This window comes from Adiantum capillus-veneris, chromosome 5 (assembly GCF_014529385.1).
Source record: "Adiantum capillus-veneris isolate H3 chromosome 5, ASM1452938v2, whole genome shotgun sequence".
NCBI classification, from domain to species: Eukaryota; Viridiplantae; Streptophyta; class Polypodiopsida; order Polypodiales; family Pteridaceae; genus Adiantum; species Adiantum capillus-veneris.
Window position 1 is genome coordinate 83,007,523 of NC_140935.1, and position 24,770 is coordinate 83,032,292.

General features: G+C 43.6%; 1 protein-coding gene across 2 annotated transcripts in view; it reads left to right on the top strand.

Annotated features, from left to right (window-relative positions):
• Positions 1 to 8,459: 8,459 nt before the first annotated feature.
• The window catches only part of LOC147457617 (microtubule-associated protein TORTIFOLIA1-like), an 86,241-nt gene continuing 69,930 nt past the window's right edge, over positions 8,460 to 24,770 (top strand). Inside the window, exon 1 of one of the 2 annotated variants that reach the window (XM_086512489.1) lies at positions 8,460 to 9,427. In XM_086512489.1, coding sequence (XP_086368615.1) covers positions 8,702 to 9,427 — 726 coding nt within the window. In that variant the 5' untranslated portion in view covers positions 8,460 to 8,701. The remainder of the gene's footprint in view (positions 9,428 to 24,770) is intronic. The other variant, XM_086512490.1, reaches the window with a different exon arrangement.

The following is a 24,770-nucleotide window of genomic DNA, read 5'->3' on the forward strand; positions in this document are numbered from 1 at the left end:
TTGGCACAAATGCCGACCAATGCGATGCATAGCATAACATCATTATTTTCAACATCCCCTAGCTAGTAATATTACCATGAATTTTTGTGCCTGTAAATGGCCTCGAACAGTGCCACTAGCCTACTAGATACAAGTATGAGTGATTGCATTGAAGTAAGGCCTTCCCATCACATCCGATAAAAGTGTCAGAGTTTTATTCCTGCTAGCCGAGCATTGCCAATCACGACCACTGCCGGTCAAGCACTGCATGAAATGGCATCCCGGACATGACTCTCATCAAGCTATTATTGCTCCCGCATTCCAAAACCCAAATAAAGCTAAAAAATTCCCAGATAGCACTCCGACAGAGCCGACCGAACTGATACAAAACCGACCCCCGGTGAATCTTTAAGGGCCGATCACTTGGCAACCGTAACTCCAATCACTGATCTGAAAAGACCGATGCGCTCCACAAAGTGAGCACTTCAGGTCCGTGCATTCATTTCATTTCTGTCACCTCAGCTGCAGTTGCCCAATCCGGTACGGATCTGCAATCGACTTAAACTTCAAACTGCCATAACTTCTTCACCGTAGCTCCAATTGACGAGCCGTAAAGAAAGGCTGGTAGAGCTCTTCAAGCACTGCAGTTCTAGATCATAAACTCACATATGTGCTCACTTCATGCATACTCCTTTTTGGCATCATTAAGGCATCAATTGGCCCTTTAAAGCCGCATCTGGCATACATTAATCATTAGATTTGGCCTGTTAACAAGCCCTCATCACTGACCATTAATCAAGTAGGCTTCAAAGAAGCTTAGCTTGCATTTCTCTGCTCTTTTTCTTATCATGGCAGCGGAGCTGCACGACACCATTGATCCATTGTAGCACTTCGTGAGCTTTACCCTCCCACCACAACCAATATAAAGTATTGAATTTTCACCAATTTTTGCAACACAAGCTTTTTGTCCATCCAATCTATAGACGTTTTCATCAGCCACTCCTAAGAGAGTCATGAAAAATGCTTCACATCGCAACTTTCTACATTGGTTTCATAGTAATGTGATTAAAATTAAGATTCAAGCACAATAGTTTGGGAGCTACTAGGTAGCCTATGCACGTGCAATGAGATAATTTTCTTACAATTGCAATGCATTTTTAAAGTGATTAGAATTAAGCTTTCTGGCAACTACAAGCTACATGTGCATGTGTAGTGTGATAGTTTTCTTGCACTTGCAATGCATTCCAACATGGTGTGCTGCAGCCCCTCTAACCTATGTGTGGGGCGTAGCTATTAAGATGGTTTTTACTTCATTAGCTTATAAGCTCCGTTCAAATCTTCGGACTATGGATTCACCACATGGAAGTTTCTCATTGCTCTCTATTCTTAAAGGCTTCAACTATCAATAGTAGCAAGAGAAATTGACGTTTATTCTGCAAGCTTCTTTGTGTGTGTGTGTGTGTGTGTGTTTGTGTGTGTGTGTGTGTGTGTGTTTGTGTTTGTGTGTGTGTGTGTGTGTGTGTGTGTGTGTGTGTGTTTGTGTGTGTGTGTGTGTGTGTGTGTGTGACAAGCTTGAAGAAAAGACGCACAAAGTGTTGGCTGCAGGATACACCCACATGCCTATGGCTACAAGGAAGCTCCGGGTTGGTTTAAGGGGAAGCCGCTCTCTCTCATAGAAAGGCTTGAGGCAAAGACACACAGAGCGTTGATTGCAAGATATGCCCAACATGGCTGTGATGAGGAAGCTCTGGGTTTGTTTAAGAGAAGGCCTCACTCCAACTAAAATCACGCCTAACATGGTTATGATGAGGAAGGTATGGGTTGGTTTAAGGGAAGGCTTCTCTCCAATTAAAATCATGCCCAACATGGCTGTAGTGAGGAAGTTCTGGGGTGGTTTAAGGGAAGGCCTCTCTCCAAACACTTTGCTTGCTCCTTGATATGGCCTTACACAAGATGTTTCTACCTAGGGGTTGTTGTTGTAGAAGCCTAGGGGTTGTTGTTGTAGAAGATGTGCTTGGTGATGTCACATGAAGTGCTCAACAAGAGCTAGTTGAGGAAGCTTTGAACCGTTTTTTCTCATCATGCTATTATTGTCTATGCTTGACTTGTGTTGCAAACATTGCTTCTTTCCTAGATTTTTCAGTGGAGCTGCCGCTCTGTGGACACAAAATAGGGCACACTTATAGAATAATTCATGAACCACAAAATTTGCGAAAACGAGCTATGTCATGATTTTCCACACTGTGTTATTTGACCAAATGCTAAGAGAAGGCTTCTCTCCAAATGTAGTCACCTATGATCGCACCTTGAAGGCTAGTGGCCTTACATAATACGTCAATATGAGTGGCATAATTCACAATGAGATTGTTAGTCAGAGGAAGTTGACAAAAGATGTCATACTTAGTGGCACTTTGGTCAACATGTATGTCAAATGTGGTGCTCTAATGAAAGCACGGGCCAAATTCTTTTTGATAGCATGAGGGAAAGATATGCCATCATACCAGACACACAACATTATAATTTCATGGTTGACCTTTTGGATCATAGAAGGCATTTTTTACAAAGGTATGAGAGTAATTTAGATGATTCCATCATCTAATTATTCTACAATTTGGTTGACTCTTCTAGGTGCTTGCTGAAAAATGGGGGAATGTGGAGCTTGGACGATTGGCCTTCAAGCATGCAACAGAACTAGAGAAATGTAATGTTATAGCATATGTGGGTAGAAGCATGAGTGGGTGGACAAAAAATCTATGTCCGGGAAACAACTATTTGGGAAGCGTAGAAACTCTCTAGAAAACTTGTAAAGTAGAATATTTATTGCATGATAGTTAAGAAGCCAAAAATTGCAATCAAATAAATCAGCTTCAACCTTCACACTTGCCTATCAACTTCCACTATGTGTTGGAATTAGAGTTGTAGGAGAACACACACAACTTGGAGAAGACAAAGGAAGCTCATGACACACAAAAAAGAGACTATTATTTAGTGTGCAATGGAAAGATAAGATAGCCCGAGAGTGATGAACGTATAGACAATTCACGGGGGGGGGGGGGGGGGGGGGGGAACTCCTAGTGAGGGGAAAAATGCCCCGACGGTCCTAAGTGTGTTCACACACATCACTACCACATGTATATGGTAAAAATCCCCCCTAGGAGTGATGTGGTGATCGAGAGCTGGCACATAGAGTATAGGGAAGTGGCATGCCCTGTGAGGACATGATCATTCTAGAAAGGGGAGTAAGTCCAAAGATTTGCGGAAAGCTTCGAACTTCTCACGAGACAATGCCTGTGAAAATATCTGCAAGGTTGTCCTGTGTTGGCACATAAACCAAGCTAATCTCTTATGTTGAGAGCCTCTCCCTAACATAGTGGTAATGCACCTCAATATGCTTCGTGCAAGCATGAAAAATTGGGTTCCTCGCAATTGCCAATTCGTTGCAACTATCAATGTAGATAGGGTTGGCAGTGTCCTGTCCAACACCCAAATCAACCATAAGGCATATGAGCCATACACACTCAACCGTAGTTGTGAAGACTGCCCTATACTCAGTCTCACAACTGGAAGAGACCACATTAGGTTGCTTCTTGTTCAACCATGATATGCAAAGCATGAAACAAAAACAGCTTGTGGACGCTTACGTGTCAAAACAACCAGCCCAATCTGAGTCCAAAAAAGCATGTGAATCTGGCGGCAATTATCCCCCCTTGGATAAAATGACCCAAGATGTAAAGTTCCACTCAAGTTGTGAAAGATCCACTTGACAGCCTACCAATGCTTAGACCCTGGGCTATTCATAAATCTAGTGACCTGTGAGACTGCAAACTAAATATCCGCCCTCGTGTTGCATACACAAATGAGGAATCCAACAACAACTTGGTAAAGAGTGACACCTTATATTCAACAATATGTATCTCATTTGGTCCAATGATCAACAGATCATCCACATCGAGAACAACAATGAGAAGTACATCACCCTCACGCTTTACCTACAATGTGCTTTTTGTTGGAATGTTACAAAATCCTCGTTTGACCAAATGAGTATCAGCTTTCTCATATCAAGCATGAGGAGATTGCTTCAACCCATACAAAGCTTTCTTACATTTGCACACTTTATCCTCTTGTCCTTTCTTGACAAAATTGCGAGGTTGCGTTACATAAACTTCCTCAAATATGTCACTATTCAAGAAAGCAGTAACAATGTCTGATTGATGTACATCCCAACCAAAATGAGCCGCCAATGCACATCGAAAACGCACAGTAGTCATACAACAAGAGGGAGCAAAAGTCTCTTTATAATCTATGCCTTTCTGTTGTGCATAGCCTTTTGCAACAAGTCGAGCCTTATAGCGATCAATCTCACCATCCAACTTGCGTTTCAACTTGTAAACCCACTTTGTACCAATGGCCTTTTGGCTAAGAGGAAAATCACATAAAGTCCATGTGTCATTTTCTATAAGTGCATCATATTCAGATGCCATGGCAGCCATCCAATTTTCTGAATTCTGTGCCTCGTCAAAAGACAGAGGTTCCTCAACATCACATAAGATAGACACATTTGAAGCATAACAATCTGATGCATAATATGCATGGAAAGAACCTGAACAAGTACGACTAGACAAAGGTGCATCCAACTTACTATCATGCAAAGTATGCACCAACCATTTTGGCATACCTCTAGCCTCCTCATTCTCAGCCCTTTCCTCATCAAGTGCATCGTGTACATTTGCATCAACAAAAGAGGCAACAAACTGCCATAAATGTCCTTTGAGCTTACATTTTTATCTCTAGTACATGACAACAAGGGATGAACAGAATCTTCCATAAACATAACATCCCCTGAAATCAAGATACACTTTGTTTGGATGGTACAACTTGTAACCTTTTCTTTCAGCACTATAGCCAACAAAAATACATTTGACAGCCTTATCATCCAACTTTTTGCGTTGCGTTTGTGGCACCAAAGCATATGCCAAACAACCAAAAACACGCATGTGCTCAATAGAAGGCTTTATATCATGCCATGCTTCATATGGAGTCATAGACTGCAAATCTTTTGTAGGAAACCTGCTAAGTACATAAGTGGCACACATGATGGCCTCAAGCCAAAACGAATGCGGAAAAGCTTGAGTTTTGACCATAAACCATGCCATTTCTGTAAGTGACCCGTTTCTCCTCTCACTAACACCACTTTGTTGAGGTGTATATGGCACTGTACATTGGTGTTTTATCCCACGACTAGCCAAAAATGCATTAAATTTATGAGACATATACTCCCCCTCTCGATCGGAATGGAGGGTGCCCATTGTACATTTCGAGACATTTTCAGCCATAACGAGAAATTGTTTGAAGCACATAAACCCTTCGGACTTAGCTTTAAGTGGGTATACCCATGCATGCCTGGAGTAATCATCAATGAAAGTCACAAAGTATAGGTAATTGCCCAAGGACGAAGTTTGCATGGGTCCACAAACATCACTATGCACAAACTGCAACCTGCATGTAGCCCTTACTGAACCATCCTTTGGAAACTTTGAACGCTACATCTTACCAAAATACAGCCTCCACAAACATGTTTGACAGGTGCTTCAAGAGGCGGCAAAGAAGCAATCATATCAAATTTTTGCAAACACATCAAATTAGCAAAATTCATATGCCCAAAACTTACACGCCAAAGTTTTCCATTGAAATAGCCTTAGAATCCACAACTACATTTGCAAAATTCTACCCACACTTCTCATACAAGTGAGCTTATATAGCCCACGACATAAAATGCCAGATGCAACAATTTTATCACCGAAACTGAGATCATGTACTGTACATCTGTCATCCACAGATTTGACTACAAGAGGACTACAAGTCCAATTGGAGCAAGTGCAGATATAGACAAAAGATTTTTCTTGATCCAAGGTACATACAATGCATCAACAAGTGTCAAAAAAACTCCCATTTGCAGTAGTAAGCACAATCTTTCCATCTCCCTGAATCGGATAAGAGGCATTGTTGGCACAAGTGACAATATTCCCATGAGAGACAAACTCAAGAGAGGTAAACAAATCATGATGTGAGGTAATGTGCTTTATAGTACCACTGTCAAAATACCACACATGTGAATCTGCAACAACTAACATCATACATCATAGACAATAGGATCATAAGTGCACTCTGCATCTACATCAGCATGACAATCTCTTTTCACAAAAGACTCTACAATAGCTGCACTTTGTATTGGACCCTGTAGTTGATCCAACCTCTTTTTTCGTAGCCTCTTTTGCGTTCAATTTTGGACACTGCTTGATCAAGTGATCCTTAGCTTTACAATAATGGCAACGCATCTTCTTTTTGCCCTTATCACCAGAATTCCCATACGAAGTGCTGCCAGCAAAAAACATTAGGAATAGAAGATTTTCCACTCGCAAAAGAACCATGAGAAGTGGTTACGTTGCTGTTACCACCTTTTCTTTGAGCAAATAAAAGCCTGTTCAACTGCACACTGTTTAGCCCCGTTTTTTTTGGAAAGTGACTCTTGCAACATCAATGTTCACAATGCATCACACTTGAAATCTTCAAGATTTCCTTGGGTCATAAGTCTCCAAGTACTAGCAAAAGCCTGGTAGGAATTTGATTAAGCATCAAGAACAGTATGCACAAGGGAACTGTCAGAAATGACTTCGCCTACATAAATAATTTGTTTATTTATATCCTTGACACCAGTGCTGGAAAGTGTCCATTTCATCTTCCTCATGCATAATCTTCGACTCCAACTCTTTACGCAACAATGCAATTTTTGCCTCATTGCAATTTGTATAAAGACCAGCTAGAATATCCCAAGCCTGTTTTTGCAAATTTTGCTGAACGAATGTGAGGAGTAATAGCGCGCTTCACAGACAATGTGATCAATGCATGAGCCTGCACATCTCTTACATCCCAACGAGCTTGCTCAACTGTAGGCAAAACATTTGTAATAACAGCAATCCTTGCAGCAAAACCTGCAACATCCTCAACATCGCCTGTATTCACAGAACCAGGACGTACATCAATGCCCTGCACAATGTTCCATACGCCCTTTGACACAAGGACATGTTGCATCATGTAAGCCCACATAAGGTAATTGTCCCCATCCATTTTGTCCTTAGCAGTAAACATCTTAAACACATATGTGTTGTTGTCAGCCATGGTGAAGGCTTGCACTTGATGTGAAAACTGCCCGAAAAGAGGAGAAACAAAGCGAGAACAACATGTGCTATATAGCACAAACCGTAGAAGACTGTAAGGGCCTTGTTATGCAAAAAACGGCATTGATAGAAATCCTGCACAAAATGACAAAATAACCTGCACAGTACTACCTATAGTGGAAACGGAGGCCGAAATGAGCCCAAATAAAAATTTTGAGCAGACCAAGCTCTGCAAGCTTTCCTGATGTATTTGTCATCCTGTTGACGCTTGCCAAAGCTCACAAAAATTGGAGAAAGTGAACAAGCGCGTGCTGGAGATGCTGGCGACTAAGCCTGGGAGGACGCAACCTGCTCTGATACCAATTGTTGGAATTAGGGTTATAGGAAAACACACACACCTTGGAGAAGATGAAGAAATCTCAACGCACATAACAGAGAGTGTATTACTTAGTGATCAATGGAAAGATAAGATAGCCCTAGAGTGATAGGCGTATATATAATGCACGGGGAAAAAAACCTCCTAGTGAGGAAAAAAATACCCCGAGGGTCTAAGTGTGTTCACACACATCACTACCACATGTATATGGTAACACTATGCACCTACGACGCTCATGTTGGTCCCCTACCAATGCAAAAGATCCCACTCGGCTTTTCCATACCAAAGCTTGGTGATGCAGCTTCAACCTTTGCAATGTCCACTCTGGCTCCTCTATCATGTTTCTCTCGAGTAGTGAGGCCATACGAAAGGTTGAATGCAACTTGTGTACATCGATGATAAGCATTTAATCATGCAATGCGTAAGCACTACCATCTTTTGATTTTTGACACTGAGAACTCAGTTGATAAACACACTGAAAATTGCATGCTATCATGGGGATGACACGTTTTTACGTATTATGATAATTTGGGGAGGACTGTGCAAACTCTCCCACACAAGGAAACTTGCAATTTTTTTTTGAATGGAACAACAAAGGGTTAATTATATTGATGTTTTATATAATTACAAACGTTGGGCTTTAGAAAACTCTAATTCTTCTTGTGGTTTTTTGGGAGGTACATCTCTCTAGACACACTATCATCATCAAATGAAAAAATATCACAAGCTTTGATGAATCTTTGTCGTCCTATCCCTTTTCCTCCCTCACTTAATAAATATGTTAGATATTATAATAACTTCAATTATAAAAATTTATAGATCTTTTTTCATCCGAGAAGTGTTGAAATGGAAACTTGCAAAATTTCAATTCCATGCGAACACAGCTAACGAAGCACTCTAGTTTGATGGCGGCAAAAAAGATTTCAAAGTCAATTATAAAATGCTATTTAACTTTGTGGCCGTAGTCGTCTGTTGCGCTTTCGCTGTCGAGCTCGTGAACCTGCCTGGCCATGGCGATCACAGACAATTCATACAGCTTCGGTCTCGCAAGCTGCAGGTGTAGGTTCTCTTTAGCTTCGCTGAGGCTGCAAATGTATATTTTCCCAGGAGAAAACCCGTTGCAATAGCCGACAAGCTGCATTTGTCTACCCTTTTCTTGTTTCTGTCAGGCATGACTCAACAGGCTCCCCCTGCTGCTCTTCGCTCTTCAAGAACCCGAACAGGGGCTGTTAAAGCTGGAAACCCCACCCCTCAGCATGCCATTATGGAGCTAAAGCAACGCATTTGGGGTGCTCTCGCCAAGCTTGCTGACCGCGACACACAGCAGATTGCAGTGGAGGAACTTGACAAGATTGTGGAATTCCTATCTCCAGATTGTGTGCCAGTCTGCTTGTCTTGTCTCTATGATTCTGAAATGCAGCAGAAGAGTGTTGTAAAGAAGGAATGCGTAAGACTTTTTGGGTCTTTGGCATCTAGACACGGTGATCTTATCATTCCCCATCTATCAAAGGTCATTGGAAGTATATTACGCCGCCTCAGGGACCCTGATAGCAGTGTATGGGATGCATGTGTGGATGCAATGGGCATTCTATCTTCACATACGATTCCATTGTCATCGTCATCCCCTACGCAAGGGAATGGTGCAAAGAGTTCTTCAATGTCTTCCTCGGCCTTGACATTAGACGCATTCTCCAAGCCTCTACTTGACGCTCTTAGTGAGCAAAACAAGAGCGTACAGACAGGTGCAGCAATGTGCCTTGCTCGTGTCATTGAAAGTGCCAGAGATCCTCCTCTAGGAGCAATGTCTCGCCTATGCCCTCGAATATGCAAGTTAATGAACAATCCAAACTTTGTCGCAAGGCCGGCCCTGCTGTCTGTCATCAGAGGCCTATCTGAGGTACATTTAGATTTTGACTTATTTTACCAGGAAAGCAGGGTTTGAAGACCAATAGAGTTCTGACCATTTTTCATTCTTCATAGCCTTATATTCTGACAAAAATAAGACTGTTGGCTAGCATCACCATTACAAAGTTTGTAGATTGTTTTTGTCCAGCAGCAGCTCCTTAGAAAACTAGTGCCATTGCATAGTCAATTTTATTTAGTTCTTTGAACAAACAGCTTCTTTTGCTGTAGTACTATCTAGATGACCATCTTCATCTAAGAAGTGCAAGTAGTTGCTAAATGACTAGAATTAAAGGAACTGCAGAATGTGAAAAAACAAAACCAAGTTTTTCCACAGAGTATTATTCCCTGAAGATTTAACCTAATAAGCTTTATTACAGTCTGAAGCTTTAATACAATTAACTATCTTCACAAGTTTGCAAGGATGACTTTCTTTTGGCCCCTCCTGCTTGCATCTAGAAGTTGTCTGATGGTACATGCCTTGTATATATACAAGTGCACCTCTGCCTGCATTGTATAATCATCTAATTCATTCTGTGTTGGTTGGTTATGAGCAACTCTCTCTCTTTTTTCTCTTGTGCATTCTCTTTCTAACTTTAAGCTTTCAAATTGTTGACTTTGACTTGGTATCAGAGCCCTCGGCTCATTGATCGCAGGAGAGCGAGCACGGGGAAGAGGAGGAGGGGTTGAAGGTGAGCATGGGCAGTTCTGTTTTCCCTTTAGCGCTTTGAAACGCTATCAAGAATAAGGCTAATGTCCTTCAGATACAAGTGTTTGCTGTGAGTGAGGAAACTGTGTTTTGAAATGCGAGAAGGTTGGGCATCATGTTCTCCCTCGCACTGCTTTGCTTTTTGAAACGCCACTTGACCGGGAGCCTTGGCATCGATTGCATTTTTAAATGCTGGCTAGAAGGGGCTTTGTCATCACGTTGTGTTTTGAAACGTAGAGTCAGTGAGCACCACCGGGCAGCCTTTTGAGATGCTATGAAAAGGACTCCAAGGCAGCTTCTTGAAACGCAAGTGTCACTAAGTGATGACATGGCCTATCCAATTGAAGAGGATCTATTTAAAGTGCCCGAAAGTGGCCAAATTGAAGAGGACAAGTTTGGACACTTAAAAATGTTGGACTTAGGGTTGCAAGAAAACACACACAGCTTGGAGAAGACGAAGGAAGCTCAAGGCACACAACAAAGAGAGTATTACTTAGTGTGCAATGGAAAGATAAGATAGCCCTAGAGTGCTGGGCGTATATACAATCCACGGGGGAGAAAACCTCCTAGTGAGAGAAAAAAATTTCAGAGTTACCGGGGAACGCCCCCTAGCCCCCGTTCCGGCGTTCCGGGGGGCAGTTCCCTTTCCGAACGTTCCGAAACGTCTCGGAACGTCTGACGTTCCAAGTGGCCAGTGCAAACCGGAATGGCCGTTCCGGAACGTTCCTGAACGTCCCCGGAATGTTCCGGAATGCCTCTGGAACGGCCAACGGCTACAAACAAATTTGGCAAAAATTGGAAAAATTGAAGTAAATGTTTGGGCTTCTTTTTGAAGTGTGCAAGGCCTCAAGGACTCATAAAATGCACCCCCCTCCCCCTTTCTCTCCACAAGCTAATCCTCAAGGGTCAAGCTCTGTCCCTCTCACACTCTCAAGATCTCTCCCTCTCAAGACTCACTCTCTCAAGGCTCAAGGCTTCAAGCCTTCAAGCTCTCTTCCTCTCCCTCCCACTCTCTCAAATCTCTCCCTCTCCCTCTCACTCTCTCAAGTCTCTCCCTCTCACTCTCTCAAGCTCTCTCTCTCTCTCATCTTCATCTAGTCATAGCAAGGTTGAATGGTCTTCAAAACGAGTTTTTTGTGAGTATTAGAGTCAAAGCACTCTAATACTCCTTGTATTTAAACACAAGGAGCTAAAAAATGCACTATTTGGGTGTTTTTTAACCTCCCGTTCCGCGCCGTTCCCGTTCCGGACCCCTAGCCGTTCCCCCGTTCCGCGGGGATCCCGTTGTCGTTCCCGTTCCGCGTTCCGGGTAACTATGGAAAAAATGCCTCGGCGGTCCTAAGTGTGCTCACACACATCACTACCACATGTATATGGTTCAAACCCACCATGGGAGTGATGTCGTGAATGAGAGCTGGCGCCTAGAGTAGAGGGAAGTGCCATGCCCTGTGAGGACATGATCAGTCCACAAAGGGGAGTAAGCCCAAAGCTTTGCAGAAAGCTTCGAACTTCTCACGAGACAATGCCTTTGTGAAAAGATCTGCAAGGTTCTCCTGTCTTGGCACATAAGCCAAGCTGATCTCTCTTACTGAGAGCCTCTCCCTAACACAGCGGTAATGCACCTCAATGTGCTTTGTGTGAGCATGAAAAACTGGGTTCCTCGCAATTGCCAATGCGCTCTGATTGTCAGTGTAGATAGTGTTGGTAGTGTCCTGTCCAACACTCAAATCAACCATAAGGCGTCTGAGCCATACACACTCAACCATAGCTGTGAAGACTACCGTGTACTGAGCCTCACAACTGGAAGTGGCCACAATAGGTTGCTTCTTGCTCAACCATGATAGGCATGAGCTGTGAAGCATGAAACAAAAACCACTTGTGGACACTCGTGTGTCAAAACAACCAGCCCAATCCGAGTCCGAAAAAGCATGTAAGTCTGCGGCAATGATCCCCCCTTGGGATAAAACAAGCCAAGATGTAAAGTGCCACTCAAGTAGCGAAAAATCCACTTGATAGCGTGCCAATGCTTAGACCCTGGGCTATGCATAAATCTGCTGACCTGTGAGACTGCAAACTGAATATTTGCCCTCGTGTTGCATACATAAATGAGGCATCCAACAAAGAGTGACATCTGCAGGATCACGAGCATCATGAAGACTCGATTTCAAACCTGTTTCCATGGGAGTGAATTGTTTTGCAATCCTCAAGTCCAAAGTTACGTAACAATGTCTCTGTGTAACTTTTCTGACACAAGGCAATACCACCATCACACTGCTTAAACTGTGTACCCAAGTAATGATGCAACAACCCCAAATCTTTCATCTTGAAAGTAGCATTCAAATCAGCCAATTCAGCAATATGTCTCTCATTTGATTGAGTGATCAGCAAATCATCTACATAGAGAACCACAATGAGAAGTGTCAAAGTTGACGATGCGGAAGCGTAGAGACCAAGGAAGGAGAGAGAGAGAGAGAGAGAGAGAGAGAGAGAGAGAGAGAGAGAGAGAGAGAGAGAGAGAGAGAGAGTCTCCTGAACCAATCAACCTTTGCAATGAATAACTGAATGTGTATACAATGGAGGCAAGGGGTTGCTTATATAGCAATCCCAGTAAATTGCCCTAACCAAGAAGTAAATTGCCCTACCTAAGACTTTGACAAATATGTAAAATAATTACCTAAAATCCAAACTAAATAATGGGATCACATTGGGCAATTCACTTGAGATGCCTAAACTTTAATACCCTCTACGCAGCTCATAGTGGACATCAATAGTGAGACCAAGTCGATGAAGAAGCTACCATGGACACCCTAATAGAAGGCCTTGTACTACTGGATACACCTCGATGTTGCTCTCCTCAACTTTGTACCTGAAAGTAACGCCACCTTGAGCATCGGTTGCCTTTGTAGAAACTTTGAACTGTAGACCATACTACGTCTAATAATCCCCATTCGTGAATTGTGAACACATCACGTCCAATATATAAACTTCAAGATAATGAACTGTTGGAACACATCCTGTCCATAATCTGACCAACAACAATGAATTGGTGCACCTATCTATAGTGTTTTAGACGTCTGATTGGTTCCCTACCAGATGCATGTGCATTGAACGTCGACCTACGGGTCCAAACACCAATAACTTGAACTCCTACACAAGGGTCCAAATCAATCATAGGGAGCAATGCTTGCCCCTCTCTGCCACTCACAAGCCTCTCTCTGGCTGAAGCTAGTGGTGACACCGGTCTCTATGTGACTAGAAGGCGAGAGTCTGTGCCAGTGTAGTCACCACCACACCAGCAGCCTCCTTGCTGTCCTTCCCTGAGTCACTATCACTGCTTTCCTCCTGTTGCTTGCTTTTACCTTTGTCCTTTGTAGAATCTCTGTCTTTGCTTTGGATTTGCAATCCTTGGCCAAATGACCACGCTTTCCACGTTTGTAACAACGGTACTTTGTCCTCTTTCTGGAATCCGAAGCAGCAAGTGCTTCACCATGTGCTTCCACTGTCTCAGAAATCTGAATTTTGCCTTGAGTTACCAACACGGCTTCCTCCTCAATGAGAAAAGAGCTGAGATCATCAAATTCCAGCTTTTCCTTCGTGACTTGTAGCCGTAGTGTCCTAGCCACTGTTTCATACTCGAGACAACTTCGTGAGATAGGTACTCATCAGTGCACTCTTCATAGCTGATAGTTGATCATGAATAACTGAAGTCTTCATAAGGAATGATTGCATGGAACTTCCTCGAGGAAAGTGGATGGCAAACAAGTGTCAAAGAAGGGTGACTGCTCGCATCGTAGAATCCCGATCAAACATACCTACGAGCTTGAACCACATTTCGTAGGCAGTCTTCAAGGTCTGAATAGTTGGAGAAAGGTCCTTTGTAAGAGATTCCGCAATGGCCGACATTGCCTTTGCATTAGCCGCATCCCAATCGACACATGATTTGAGATATTCTTCATCTTGAAGACGGGTGTACCTGTTATGGGAATCCCGTGTGGGACGAGGCTCCGAGCCGTCGACAACATCCCATAAGCCTTTCCGTGAGAACCAGAGTCGCATAATCAAATTCCAATGAGCGTAGTTTTTCCCGTTCAATTTGTTGTTGGAGCTTGAGCAATGCGGGGCCATGGTGAAGTTGCAAGATATGGAACTTGGGGAACCTTCTTGCACTCCAAGTGTGGCCTTACTAATGCCAAGCCGCAAGATCTCCAATTTCCCCGCCTCTGCCAAGCCGCTCCACACCCTTTGCTATCCCTCTATGGAACTCGAAACCGCTCGAAACTCCCACCAATTGGCCACTCAAAGCCTAGCACTCTGCACTCCTCCAAGCCGTGTGATAAATCTCTCCACCAAGCTCCTTCGAAGGCTCGGTTTGACCCCTCTCTGGGCTTTAATCTCCTTGCTCTAGTCGTCTAGGAGAGCAATCATTTGAACCGTCCCTGCTGCTCAAAAGCCCCGAGAGAGTCCTAGGGAACAATGTTTTGAAATGTTGCCTCACCAAGGAGAAGGGGGGGGTGTACAATGAGTGAAGGGAGGGGAGGATGGGCCGCCAGTCGGCGTTTCCAAACGCAAATCGGGAGGGGTCTTGTCCTTTCTTGACAAAACCGCGAGGTTGCATTACATAAACTTCCTCAAATATGTCACCATTCAAGAAAGCAGTAACAATATGTGACTGATGTATATCCCAACCAAAATGTCTGCCAATGCACATAGAAAACGCACAGTAGTCATACAACAAGTGGAAGCAAAAGTCTCTTCATAATCTATGCCTTTTGCTGTGCATAACCCTTTGCAACAAGTCGAGCCTTATAGCGATCAATCTCACCATCCGGCTTACGTTTCAACTTGTAAACCCACTTTGTACCAATGGTCTTTTTACCTAGAGGAAAATCACATAAAGTCCATTTGTCATTTTCAAGAAGTGCATCATATTCTGATTACATGACAGCATCCAATTTTCTGAATTTTTGTGCTTCATCAAAAGATAGAGGTTCCTCAACGTCATGTAAGCTAGACACAGCCAAAGCATAACAATCCGATGCATAAGATGCATGGCGAGAACCTGAACGAGTACGACTAGACAAAGGTGCATTCAATTTACTGTCATGCAAAGCATGCACTAGCCATTTAGGCATACCTCTAGCTTGCTCATTTTCAACCCTTTCCTCATCAAGTACATCATGTACATCTACATCAATAATAGGCTGATCTCTAACATTTTCAGAAACCCCCATAAGTTGTACATTTGCCTCATTGGAATTTACATTTGAATTTCCACCACAGAAAAGAGGCAACAAAGTGTCATAAATGTCTTGTGAGCTGACATTACTGTCTCTAGTATATGACAACAAGGGCTGAAGAGAATCTTTCACAAACACAACATGCCGTGAGACAAAGTTACGCTTTGTTTGCGGATGATACAACCTGTAACCTTTGCTTTCAGCACTATAACCAACAAAAATACATTTGACAGCCTTATCATCCAATTTTCTTCGTTGTGTTTGTGGCACCAAAGCATATGTCAAACAACTAATAACATGCACGTGCTCAATAGAAGGCTTTCTATCATGCCATGCTTCATATGGAGTAATAGATTGCAAAGCTTTTGTAGGAAACTTGTTATTACATAAGTGGCATACATGATGGCCTCAAGCCAAAGCGAATGCGGCAAAGCTTGACTTTTGACTGTACATCGTGCCGTTTCTGTAAGTGACTTGTTTTTCCTCTCAGCAACACCATTTTGTTGAGGCGTATAAGGCACTATACATTGGTGTTTTATCCTACGACTAGCCAGAAATGCATTAAATTCATGAGACATATACTCCCCCCCTCGATCGGAACAAAGGGTGCCCATAGTAGACATTTTCAGCTATAGCCAGAAATTGTTTGAAGCACATAAAAATTTCGGACTTCGCTTTAAGCGGATATAACCATGCATGCCTGTAGTAATCATCAATGAAAGTCACAAAGTAAAGGTAATTGCCCAAGGACGGAGTTTGCATGGGCCCACAAACATCACTATGCACAGGCTGCAACCTGCATGTGGCCCTAACTGAACCATCCTTTGGAAACTTCGAACGTTGCATCTTATCCAAAATACAGCCTTCACAAACATGTTTGACAGGTTGTTCAAGAGGTGGCAAAGAAGCAACCATATCAAATTTTTGCAAACGCAGCTGACAAAATTTAGATGTCCAAAATGTGCATGCCAAAGTTTTGCATCTGAAATAGCCTTTGAGTCCACAGTTGCATTTGCAAAATTTTGTCCACACTTCTCATACAAAGTGAGCTTATATAGCCCACAGCATAAGATGCTAGATGCAACAATTTCATCACCGAAACTGAGATCATGTACTGTACATCTGCCATCCACAAATTTGACTACTTTGTAGTAGTAAGCTGTAACAAATTGCTGACGTGTCAAAGCCCTGAAGAATGGAGTCAACTTGCAGATGTCGGCTGAGGGGCCTAAACCCTAAGAAGAACAAGTAACAAAAGAAGAAGTCCTACCAACTTATTGGGACCCCGTCCGATGGGGCCCCAAATGACATAAAAGGAAATAAAGCAGGACCCGCACACACACACATACGCACACAAGAAACTGCGTAGCTGCTAATGACGTGGTAGATTTTTGAAAATTGTGTTGGTTGATGACGTGGTAGGTTGTACGGATTTCCCCGTTTTGCGTTGGCTGATGACGTGGCAGGCTATACAGATTTTCGCGTTTTGCGTTGGCTGATGACGTGGTAGGTTGTACGGATTTTCGTAAATTACGTTGGTAGCTTTTTGGCATTGCTTTTGGACCAGGAGCTTTTGAGTTAAAAGGATTTTCATGAAAAAATTGCTTTTGGGGTCTAGGGCCTTTAAATATGAGGCTAGGGCTCATTCTCTAGCATGCTTCCCGGAGAAGGAGAAGGTGCAGAGTCTGGAGTACCGGCTTGTACTTGGTTGATGCAATATAAAGAAATACCGAAAGGGGCGCCAAGGTTTGGGGCCAATACTCTCTGGGGTAGAATTCCACCACTCCTTGTCGCGAGTCGTCTCTCTCTCTCTCTCTCTCTCTCTCAGTTCTGTTTTTATTGATGTGCTAAAAGTTTGTTCAGTCTATTCTTTTTTATTGGCACGTGGTGCCCGTCTTGTGACAGTGGTATCAGAGCATCAGGCGTGTGCTTTTCTGAAAGCATATCGGTCCTACAAAAGAGCAGACAGAGCTATTGGAATTTTATTTGAGGTATCATCGGCCTCCGACCCCGAACTTATTAGCCACTCCCACCCTTACTTCATCGCGCATCGTGTGCGCTCTCGTCTTCATCGCTGTGTCTTACAAGGCATAAGCCATAAAAGAACCCAAGACTTGGAATTCATGGATTCAGCAGAATATTTGCAGTTTCTACTCAACGAGCTTCACGACATTCTTTCGCGGCATCCTCAGCAAAATCTTATGATGCTGCAAAGTTTTCAACAATTTTAAATTTTTAGCTACATGTTACCGCCTCTGATGCCCCAGGTGGTACCTCCTCCTCCGGCAGCAGAAATTACAAGAGCTTCCAACCGGCAACCTTCTCAGTCGTCTGTTCCGATCGGGGGAGTCTTTAGGAATATGGTGCAACCATCTGACCCTGATCCAATGCAACCGCCTTTGCCACGGCCATTGCCCCCACCTCCACCACCATCGCCACTAGGCTACAATGGTTGGAGCCCATATGGATACCCTTATTATCCATACCCGGGATATGCGCCTAGCCAACCCAAAGATTTCAAAGATGGTGGTACGACAGTTTCACTTTTTCCGGGGTGAAAGATCGCAAGAAAGCATTGCAGTTCCTACAGCAATTCGACAAGATCTATGCTTTGGGGAACTATATAGAAGAATCCGATAATGCTATGCAATGGTGGAGTTCAATCGCGACACAACCCCATGCTCCAAGGACCTGGCAAGCTTTCAAGAAAGTTTTTGCACGTAGTTATATGACTTCGATGTTTGAAGTCCGGATTTTGGCAGAGTGGGGCAACTCGAAAATGCTTGCCACCGAAACCATGGATGACTATAACCAAAGGTTTCTCGACGTGTACCTTTCGGTGTCCTTCTTTAAGTTCATTCCCTTGGAGGACCATTGCGAGCGCTACACCATTGGACTACCATCACCATTGTAGGAATATTGTCTCTCCAAGCAAGTCTCTACCATGCAAGAGCTTATGGACCATGCTGCGGTCGGCTACAAGCTCATGAAAGGAAAGTTGGAGTTTACCACAGAAGAATCTCTGGCCACTAACCAGAACTCCCGACAACAATGAACAAATTCTTGGGAATCTCGTGAAAACCAACCTCAACGGTCTCGTCTGACACAACGTCAACGAGACGCCTTGTTACAAGAAGGCCGATGCTTCGAATGTTTCCAAACAAGGCATACGTTCAATACATGGCTTGAGCGAGCCTTGACGTCCTCAGTGCAACCTTCTGCTCCTACGTCAGACAGATCCTCGGGGCCACCTCCGGCCAAGAAGGCTAGACCTACTATTGGACTAGTACCCGATATTTATGGTATACACCTCGAGAGTTTTAATGAATTATGCAGAGCTTATGGAAAAGTCAACGGCTTGAAAGCCCTTATTTTTTTTGACCTCAGAGCTATGGAGAACCTCATCCATCTAGAATTCTTGAAGCAGATGCACTTTGATTATGATGCAGAGAGTGGAGAAATTGAAGATGAGCTAGCCACGAGGCAAACTCAGAAAGTGGTACCACTCATTGGTGCACTTCCAGTGACTATACAAGATTATCATGGAAAAGCCGATTTCCACATTATGGAGTTGGGCAATTGCGACGTTCTCATGGGCATGCCTCGGCACGACAAGAATGATGCAACTCTCTAGGTCCGGAACCGAACCATCAATGTGATGTAGAAGGGCAAGCCCCTTGTCCTCAAAGTTCGGTTGTTGTCACAAAGCGATGACGTGTCTGCCCGAGAGCATGCGGGAAACCCTAATCCTGACTGCTGTTGAAAACCCTAATTTTGGAAACCCTAACCCTAAAACCTGCAAACCCTAAAATTTGCCAAAAACCCTAACCCTAACCCTAACCCTAACCCTAGGGCAGCAAGGTGAATTCCCAAAAAAAGCACTGACTTGTTGATGTGGCACCGTACGGTAGTCCCGAAAAAAGCGGCGGGATTTGCGCTGGGAAAAGCAGCCAGTGACCAAGCTTTTTCTCTACGCAATTGTGTGTGAGAGAGAGAGAGAGAACTCCATTGCTTTATTTTATTAAAAGCTCAAGAGAGCTTGTGAGAGAGAGATTTTGCTTTTGATTTGAATCTTTTGGGGCTCTGCTTTTGGCATCCCTTGTAAACAATAAATAAGCGGTGAGGGCTCACAATCTGTAGAGCATCTGGACGCAGAGTTTGAGAGTGAGAACCCGATCCACTCTTGTACTTTGAACACTGATTAATACATAAAGAAATACCGAAAGGGGCGCCAGTCTTTGGGGCCAACATCTCTAGGCACGGAACTCCGCTGGGCCATTTGCAAATCTATTGTGAACTGTGAATTGTTTTGAAGTGGTTATTTGGTGTTGTCGTGATTGATTCTTGACTTGGAGTGTCCAAGTCTATTACAGTTGTCCAAACAAAACCCTGAATAACCTCTCTAGTTGTTTTCTAGTTAGATACTTTTGAACATTGTTTGAGAAAGTATTGTTTGAAATTTGTTTGAAATGGATGCTCTCTGTTTTAAACTTGTCTTGGTGCCGATTTGAATTGTTTGACTTTGGTTTTAATAATGGTTTTAATAATTGGTGATTTTACTCCCTGGTGGAGAAGTGAGAAATACTGTTTTGGTATTGTTTGAACCTCAGGACGACGCAAGCCGATGCGTGGGGAGCGTTCTGTTGTATGCTAGAAAACCTCCGAACGACGTAGGTCGATGCCTGGGGAGCGCTTGGTTGTATGCTTGAACCTCCAAGCGACGTAGACTGTAGTTCGGGGAACGTTTGGTTGTACAGTCCTCTGAGCTCATGGCCCGGACCTTTCTAGGTTATTTGCGGGGGGGAGTGATGAGGTAGTCGTTGAGTAGCTTCATACCGCAGACCGTTTGTCTCGGGGGAGTGCTCAACGGCGTTGTTTGTTGTGTCTTGTAACATGCATATGTAAGCATTTGTGTTGCATCGTGATGTGCCAATTACTGAATATTCCTAATTGGATGAGATTGCATGGGTTTGTAATTTTAGTGCATCAAGACACCCGTGGAAGATGAGTACGGTCTGGGTGTGATGGCTAATTTTACTACGCCGGAATATCATGAGTTCCGATTTGGACGAAAGGAGAAGCTAACTCCTTGATCAAAAGAGCCGAAAGGAGAAGCAAACTTTTTAACAAAAAGAGCAAACTAATTGTCCCTCGGAAATTTTTGAGCTAACTTGAGTTGTTTTGCAGATATGCTGTAATCGCGGGCGATTACTCTCTTTCAAGAAGGGGAGATGTAACAAACTGTTGATGTGTCAAAGCCCTAAAGAATGGAGTCAACTTGCAGATGCCGGCCGAGGGGCCTAAACCCTAAGAAGAACAAGTAACAAAAGAAGAAGTCCTGCCAACTTATGGGGACCTCGTCCGATGGGGCCCCAAGTGACATAAAAGGAAATAAAGCAGGACCCACACATACACACACACACACACAAGAAATTGCGTAGCTGTTGATGACATGGCAGATTTTTGAAAATTGCGCTGGCTGATGATGTGGCAGGCTGTATGGATTTCCGTAAATTACGCTGGCAGCTTTTTGGCATTGCTTTTGGACCAGGAGCTTTTGAGTTAAAAGGCTTTTCATGAAAAAACTGCTTTTGGGGCCTAGGGCCTTTGAATATGAGGCTAGGGCTCATTCTCTAGCATGCTTCGTGGAGAAGGAGAAGGTGCGGAGTCTGGAGTACCGGCTTGTACTGTGTTGATGCAATATAAAGAAATACTGAAAGGGGCGCCAAGGTTTGGGGCCAATACTCCTTGGGGTGGAATTCCGCCACTCCGTGTCGCGAGTCGTCTCTCTCTCTCTCTTAGTTCTGTTTTTATTGAAGTGCTAAAAGTCTGTTCAGTCTGTTCTTTTGTAATGGCACATGGTGTCCGTCTTGTGACATAAGCATAATCTTTCCAACTCCGTGAACCGAATAAGAGGCAAGCATAAGTAACTGAATTCCCATGAGGGACAAACTCAAGAGAGGTGAACAAATCATGATGTGAGATAATGTGCTTTGTAGCACCACTGTCAAAATACCACACATGTGAATCTGCAGCAATTGACATGTATGCATCATGGACAATAGGATTATAGGTACACTCTGCACTAAAAGCCCATTTTGCATCAACATCAGCATCACAATCTCCTTTCACAAAAGACTCAACAATAGCTGCATTTGTAGTGGAACCGGCCTCTTTCTTCTTAGCCTCTTTGGCCTTCAACTTAGGACACTGCTTGATCAAATGATCATTAGCTTTACAATAGTGGCAACGCTTCTTCTTTTTGCCCTTTTCACGAGAATTCCCATACAAATTGTTGCCAACAGAAGCATTAGAAACACGTGATTTAGTACTCGCAGAAGAACCATGAGAAGTGGCTACATTATTGTTACCACCTTTTCTTTGAGCAGCAATAAAGGCATGTTCAACTGCATGCTGTCTAGTCCTGTTTTTTCTTGAAAGTGACTCTTGCAACAACAATGTGCATAATGCATCAAACTTGACAACTTCAGGATTTCCTTGGGTCATAAGTCTCTAAGTACTAGCAAAAAGAATCTGGCAAGGCATCAAGAACAGTCTGCACAAGGGAATTGTCTGAAATGACTTCACCTACAGAAATAAGTTGCTCATTGATATCCTTGACACCAGTAAGGAAAGTGTCCATATCATCTTTCTCATGTATAATCTTCGACTCCAGCTCTTTACGCAGCAATACAATTTTAGCCTCATTGCGACTTGCATAAAGACCAGCCAAAATATCCCAAGCCTGTTTTGTAGATTTTGTTGAACGAATGTGGGGAGTAATAGTGCGCTTCACAGACAATGCAATCAATGCATGAGCCTGCGCATCTTTTACATCCCAACGAGCTTGCTCAGCCGTAGGCAAAACAACTACGACAGTAGCAATTCTTGCAGCAAGACTTGCAACATCCTCAGCATCGCATGTATCCTCAGAACCAGGACGTACATCAATGCCCTACAAAATGTTTCAAACGCCCTTTGACACAAGAACATGTTGCATCATATAAGCCCACATAGGGTAATTGTCCCCATCTAATCTGTCACAAACTGGTGACACATGGCAGCAGATCCCGGACGCACACTGACACATGGTAGCAGTACGGACCCCCGCATAATTGTCAGAGTGTGCAGCGGAAGGTGAGAGAGAGAAAGAGACAATGGTGAGAGAGAGAGAGAGAGAGAGAGAGAGAGAGAGATGGTGAAAGGGTGGCAAGCCAATATACTCTAGATGGTGAACATGTACAATGATGAGACAATGGAAAAGAGGGTGCCCCTGCTCCTATATATAGGAGAATAGGGGCAGGTCGGGCAAATGCCGAATAAATCACCCTACCTAATAAATGACCCTCCAATATAAATGGGAGAATGTGAAGTGATCAAAACAGAAGTGACCAAAACTAAGTGGGCAATGTGCTGAACAATCCTAAATGTGCATGAGATCCTTGTACAGCAAGTGTACGGGTGGCCAACCCACAACCAAGGGCCAATGCATGTGAAAGTGAGGAGCCTGTAGACAGTGTGCGAAGCATCTGGAGATGAAGAAAATCTAACACCCCCCCTCAACAACAGATGCAGAGAAACTGTCGAGGAAGAAATGCAACACGCCTGGTAAATCTGGAGAAGGTGTGAATCTCGAAGAAGAGGATGATGACACCAGCCAAACAACATGACAATCCGTACAACACCAATGTGATGATGACCGAAGGTAAGGTGAATCTGATCAAGTCACACAAGGAAGCTGATGAAGTGGCAAGCTACAGAATAAGTCACTGAAGAGGATTTATATGAGGAAGTAGCTTAAGATGAGCGTCCAATAGCCCATCGGTGATGATCACCACTGAGATGGAGGAACCAAGTGTAGCAGCAGGAGACAAGACATGGGGACCCGCCCTGAAGAGGAACACTTTGACCACAAGGAGAGGAAGCTGCCAAGGTGGGAAACCGGTAGCAGGTCCAAGTCAAAGAAGCTCGAGCAGAAGAGGGAGGAAGAGCAGGAAGAAGAGGCTCAATAGGGAAGGCATCGTCCACCATAGTAGACAAGATGACAGGAAAAGCAATCCATCCATGTAGAGACCGCAATATCTGCAATCTTCCGGTAGAAGAGTCGTCTTGGAGGTATATAAGCTGTAATATGATCTGTTGTTCCATGGCAAACACACAATATCGGACAAAAGAGTCGGAGGAGATCCTAGGGTAAGTCAACCTGTGGGAGCGCATACCACCTGGGTCTAGACAAAATATCCAAGAGAGAGTCTGCAAGTGCAAGTCGCGAGATAGGAGAAATCCCCCTCGGGAAAGTAATGGAGTGTGGTGAGGTAAAGAACAGCTGAGAGGATGCATCGGAAAGTATGACCGTTGTTGTAGAAGTCATAGCCTTCGAGTAGACCAACAAAGCAAGGAACATCCATGAGGTCTTCACCGTGTTAGTAGTATGCATCTACTCTAAGTGCCTGGGCATGCACGGTTTGCGAACAGACTCACAAAATTGCCAGGACACTTCCTAAGCTAGATTGACTAGACTGAATTGAACCCTTGTCATGAAGTAGCTTGTCCACGTACACATAGGGTTAGATGTGTCACGTGACATCCCCTCCTTTTTAAAGTGAGGTACTGGTACCGAGCTGCATGGCTTCCTTGTAGTCTGCCAACAACTCTGGGTAATCTTTGAAAAACTCTTCGTGGACCCACACTGCTTGGTGGGTTCCGCGATCTTTGAACTTCAAAAAGTATTGTCTCACTTGCTTCTTCGAACCATGTCGAGACCGATGCAACAATACTTTCTCCAGCTCCATGACTTGTGCTTCATCGATGATCTTCGGTTCTTCTTCTGTGGCCTTATAAGGAATCAACATGCAAAACTTGCTGAAACGAGCAACAATTGTCAAACATTGAGTGTTCCTTGAATGCAAACTAGGTGGAAGGTTAGTCACAAAATCCATGGAAATATTTTGAAAAGGTCCATCGGGAATAGGCAGCGGAAGCAAGAGGCCTTGTTGCTTACCCCGAGGAGCTTTTACCTTTTGACATATAGTGCATGTGTGACATAACGAAGCACATCTTTTCGCATTTTAGGCCAATAAAAGAATCTTTCTATTTTTTCCAAAGTGGTGTTCATTCCCCTGTGCCCACCCGTGAGAGAATCATGTGCATCATGTAATATGGTTGGCCTGAGAGAGGGCAACACACATAGACGATGACGAAAATATAACAAACCATCACGAATGAGATAGTTGCTTGGCCCTTGTGAAGCAAGAGCTTCCAACCATTGCTTACCAAACTCGGAATCCGCATATTGGTTCTTCATGCTGTCGCAAGACACACCGTGAATAGAAACTGTGGAGCTTGACTCAAGAGCCAAAATTTGTCCATTGCGACTTAACGCATCTGCAACA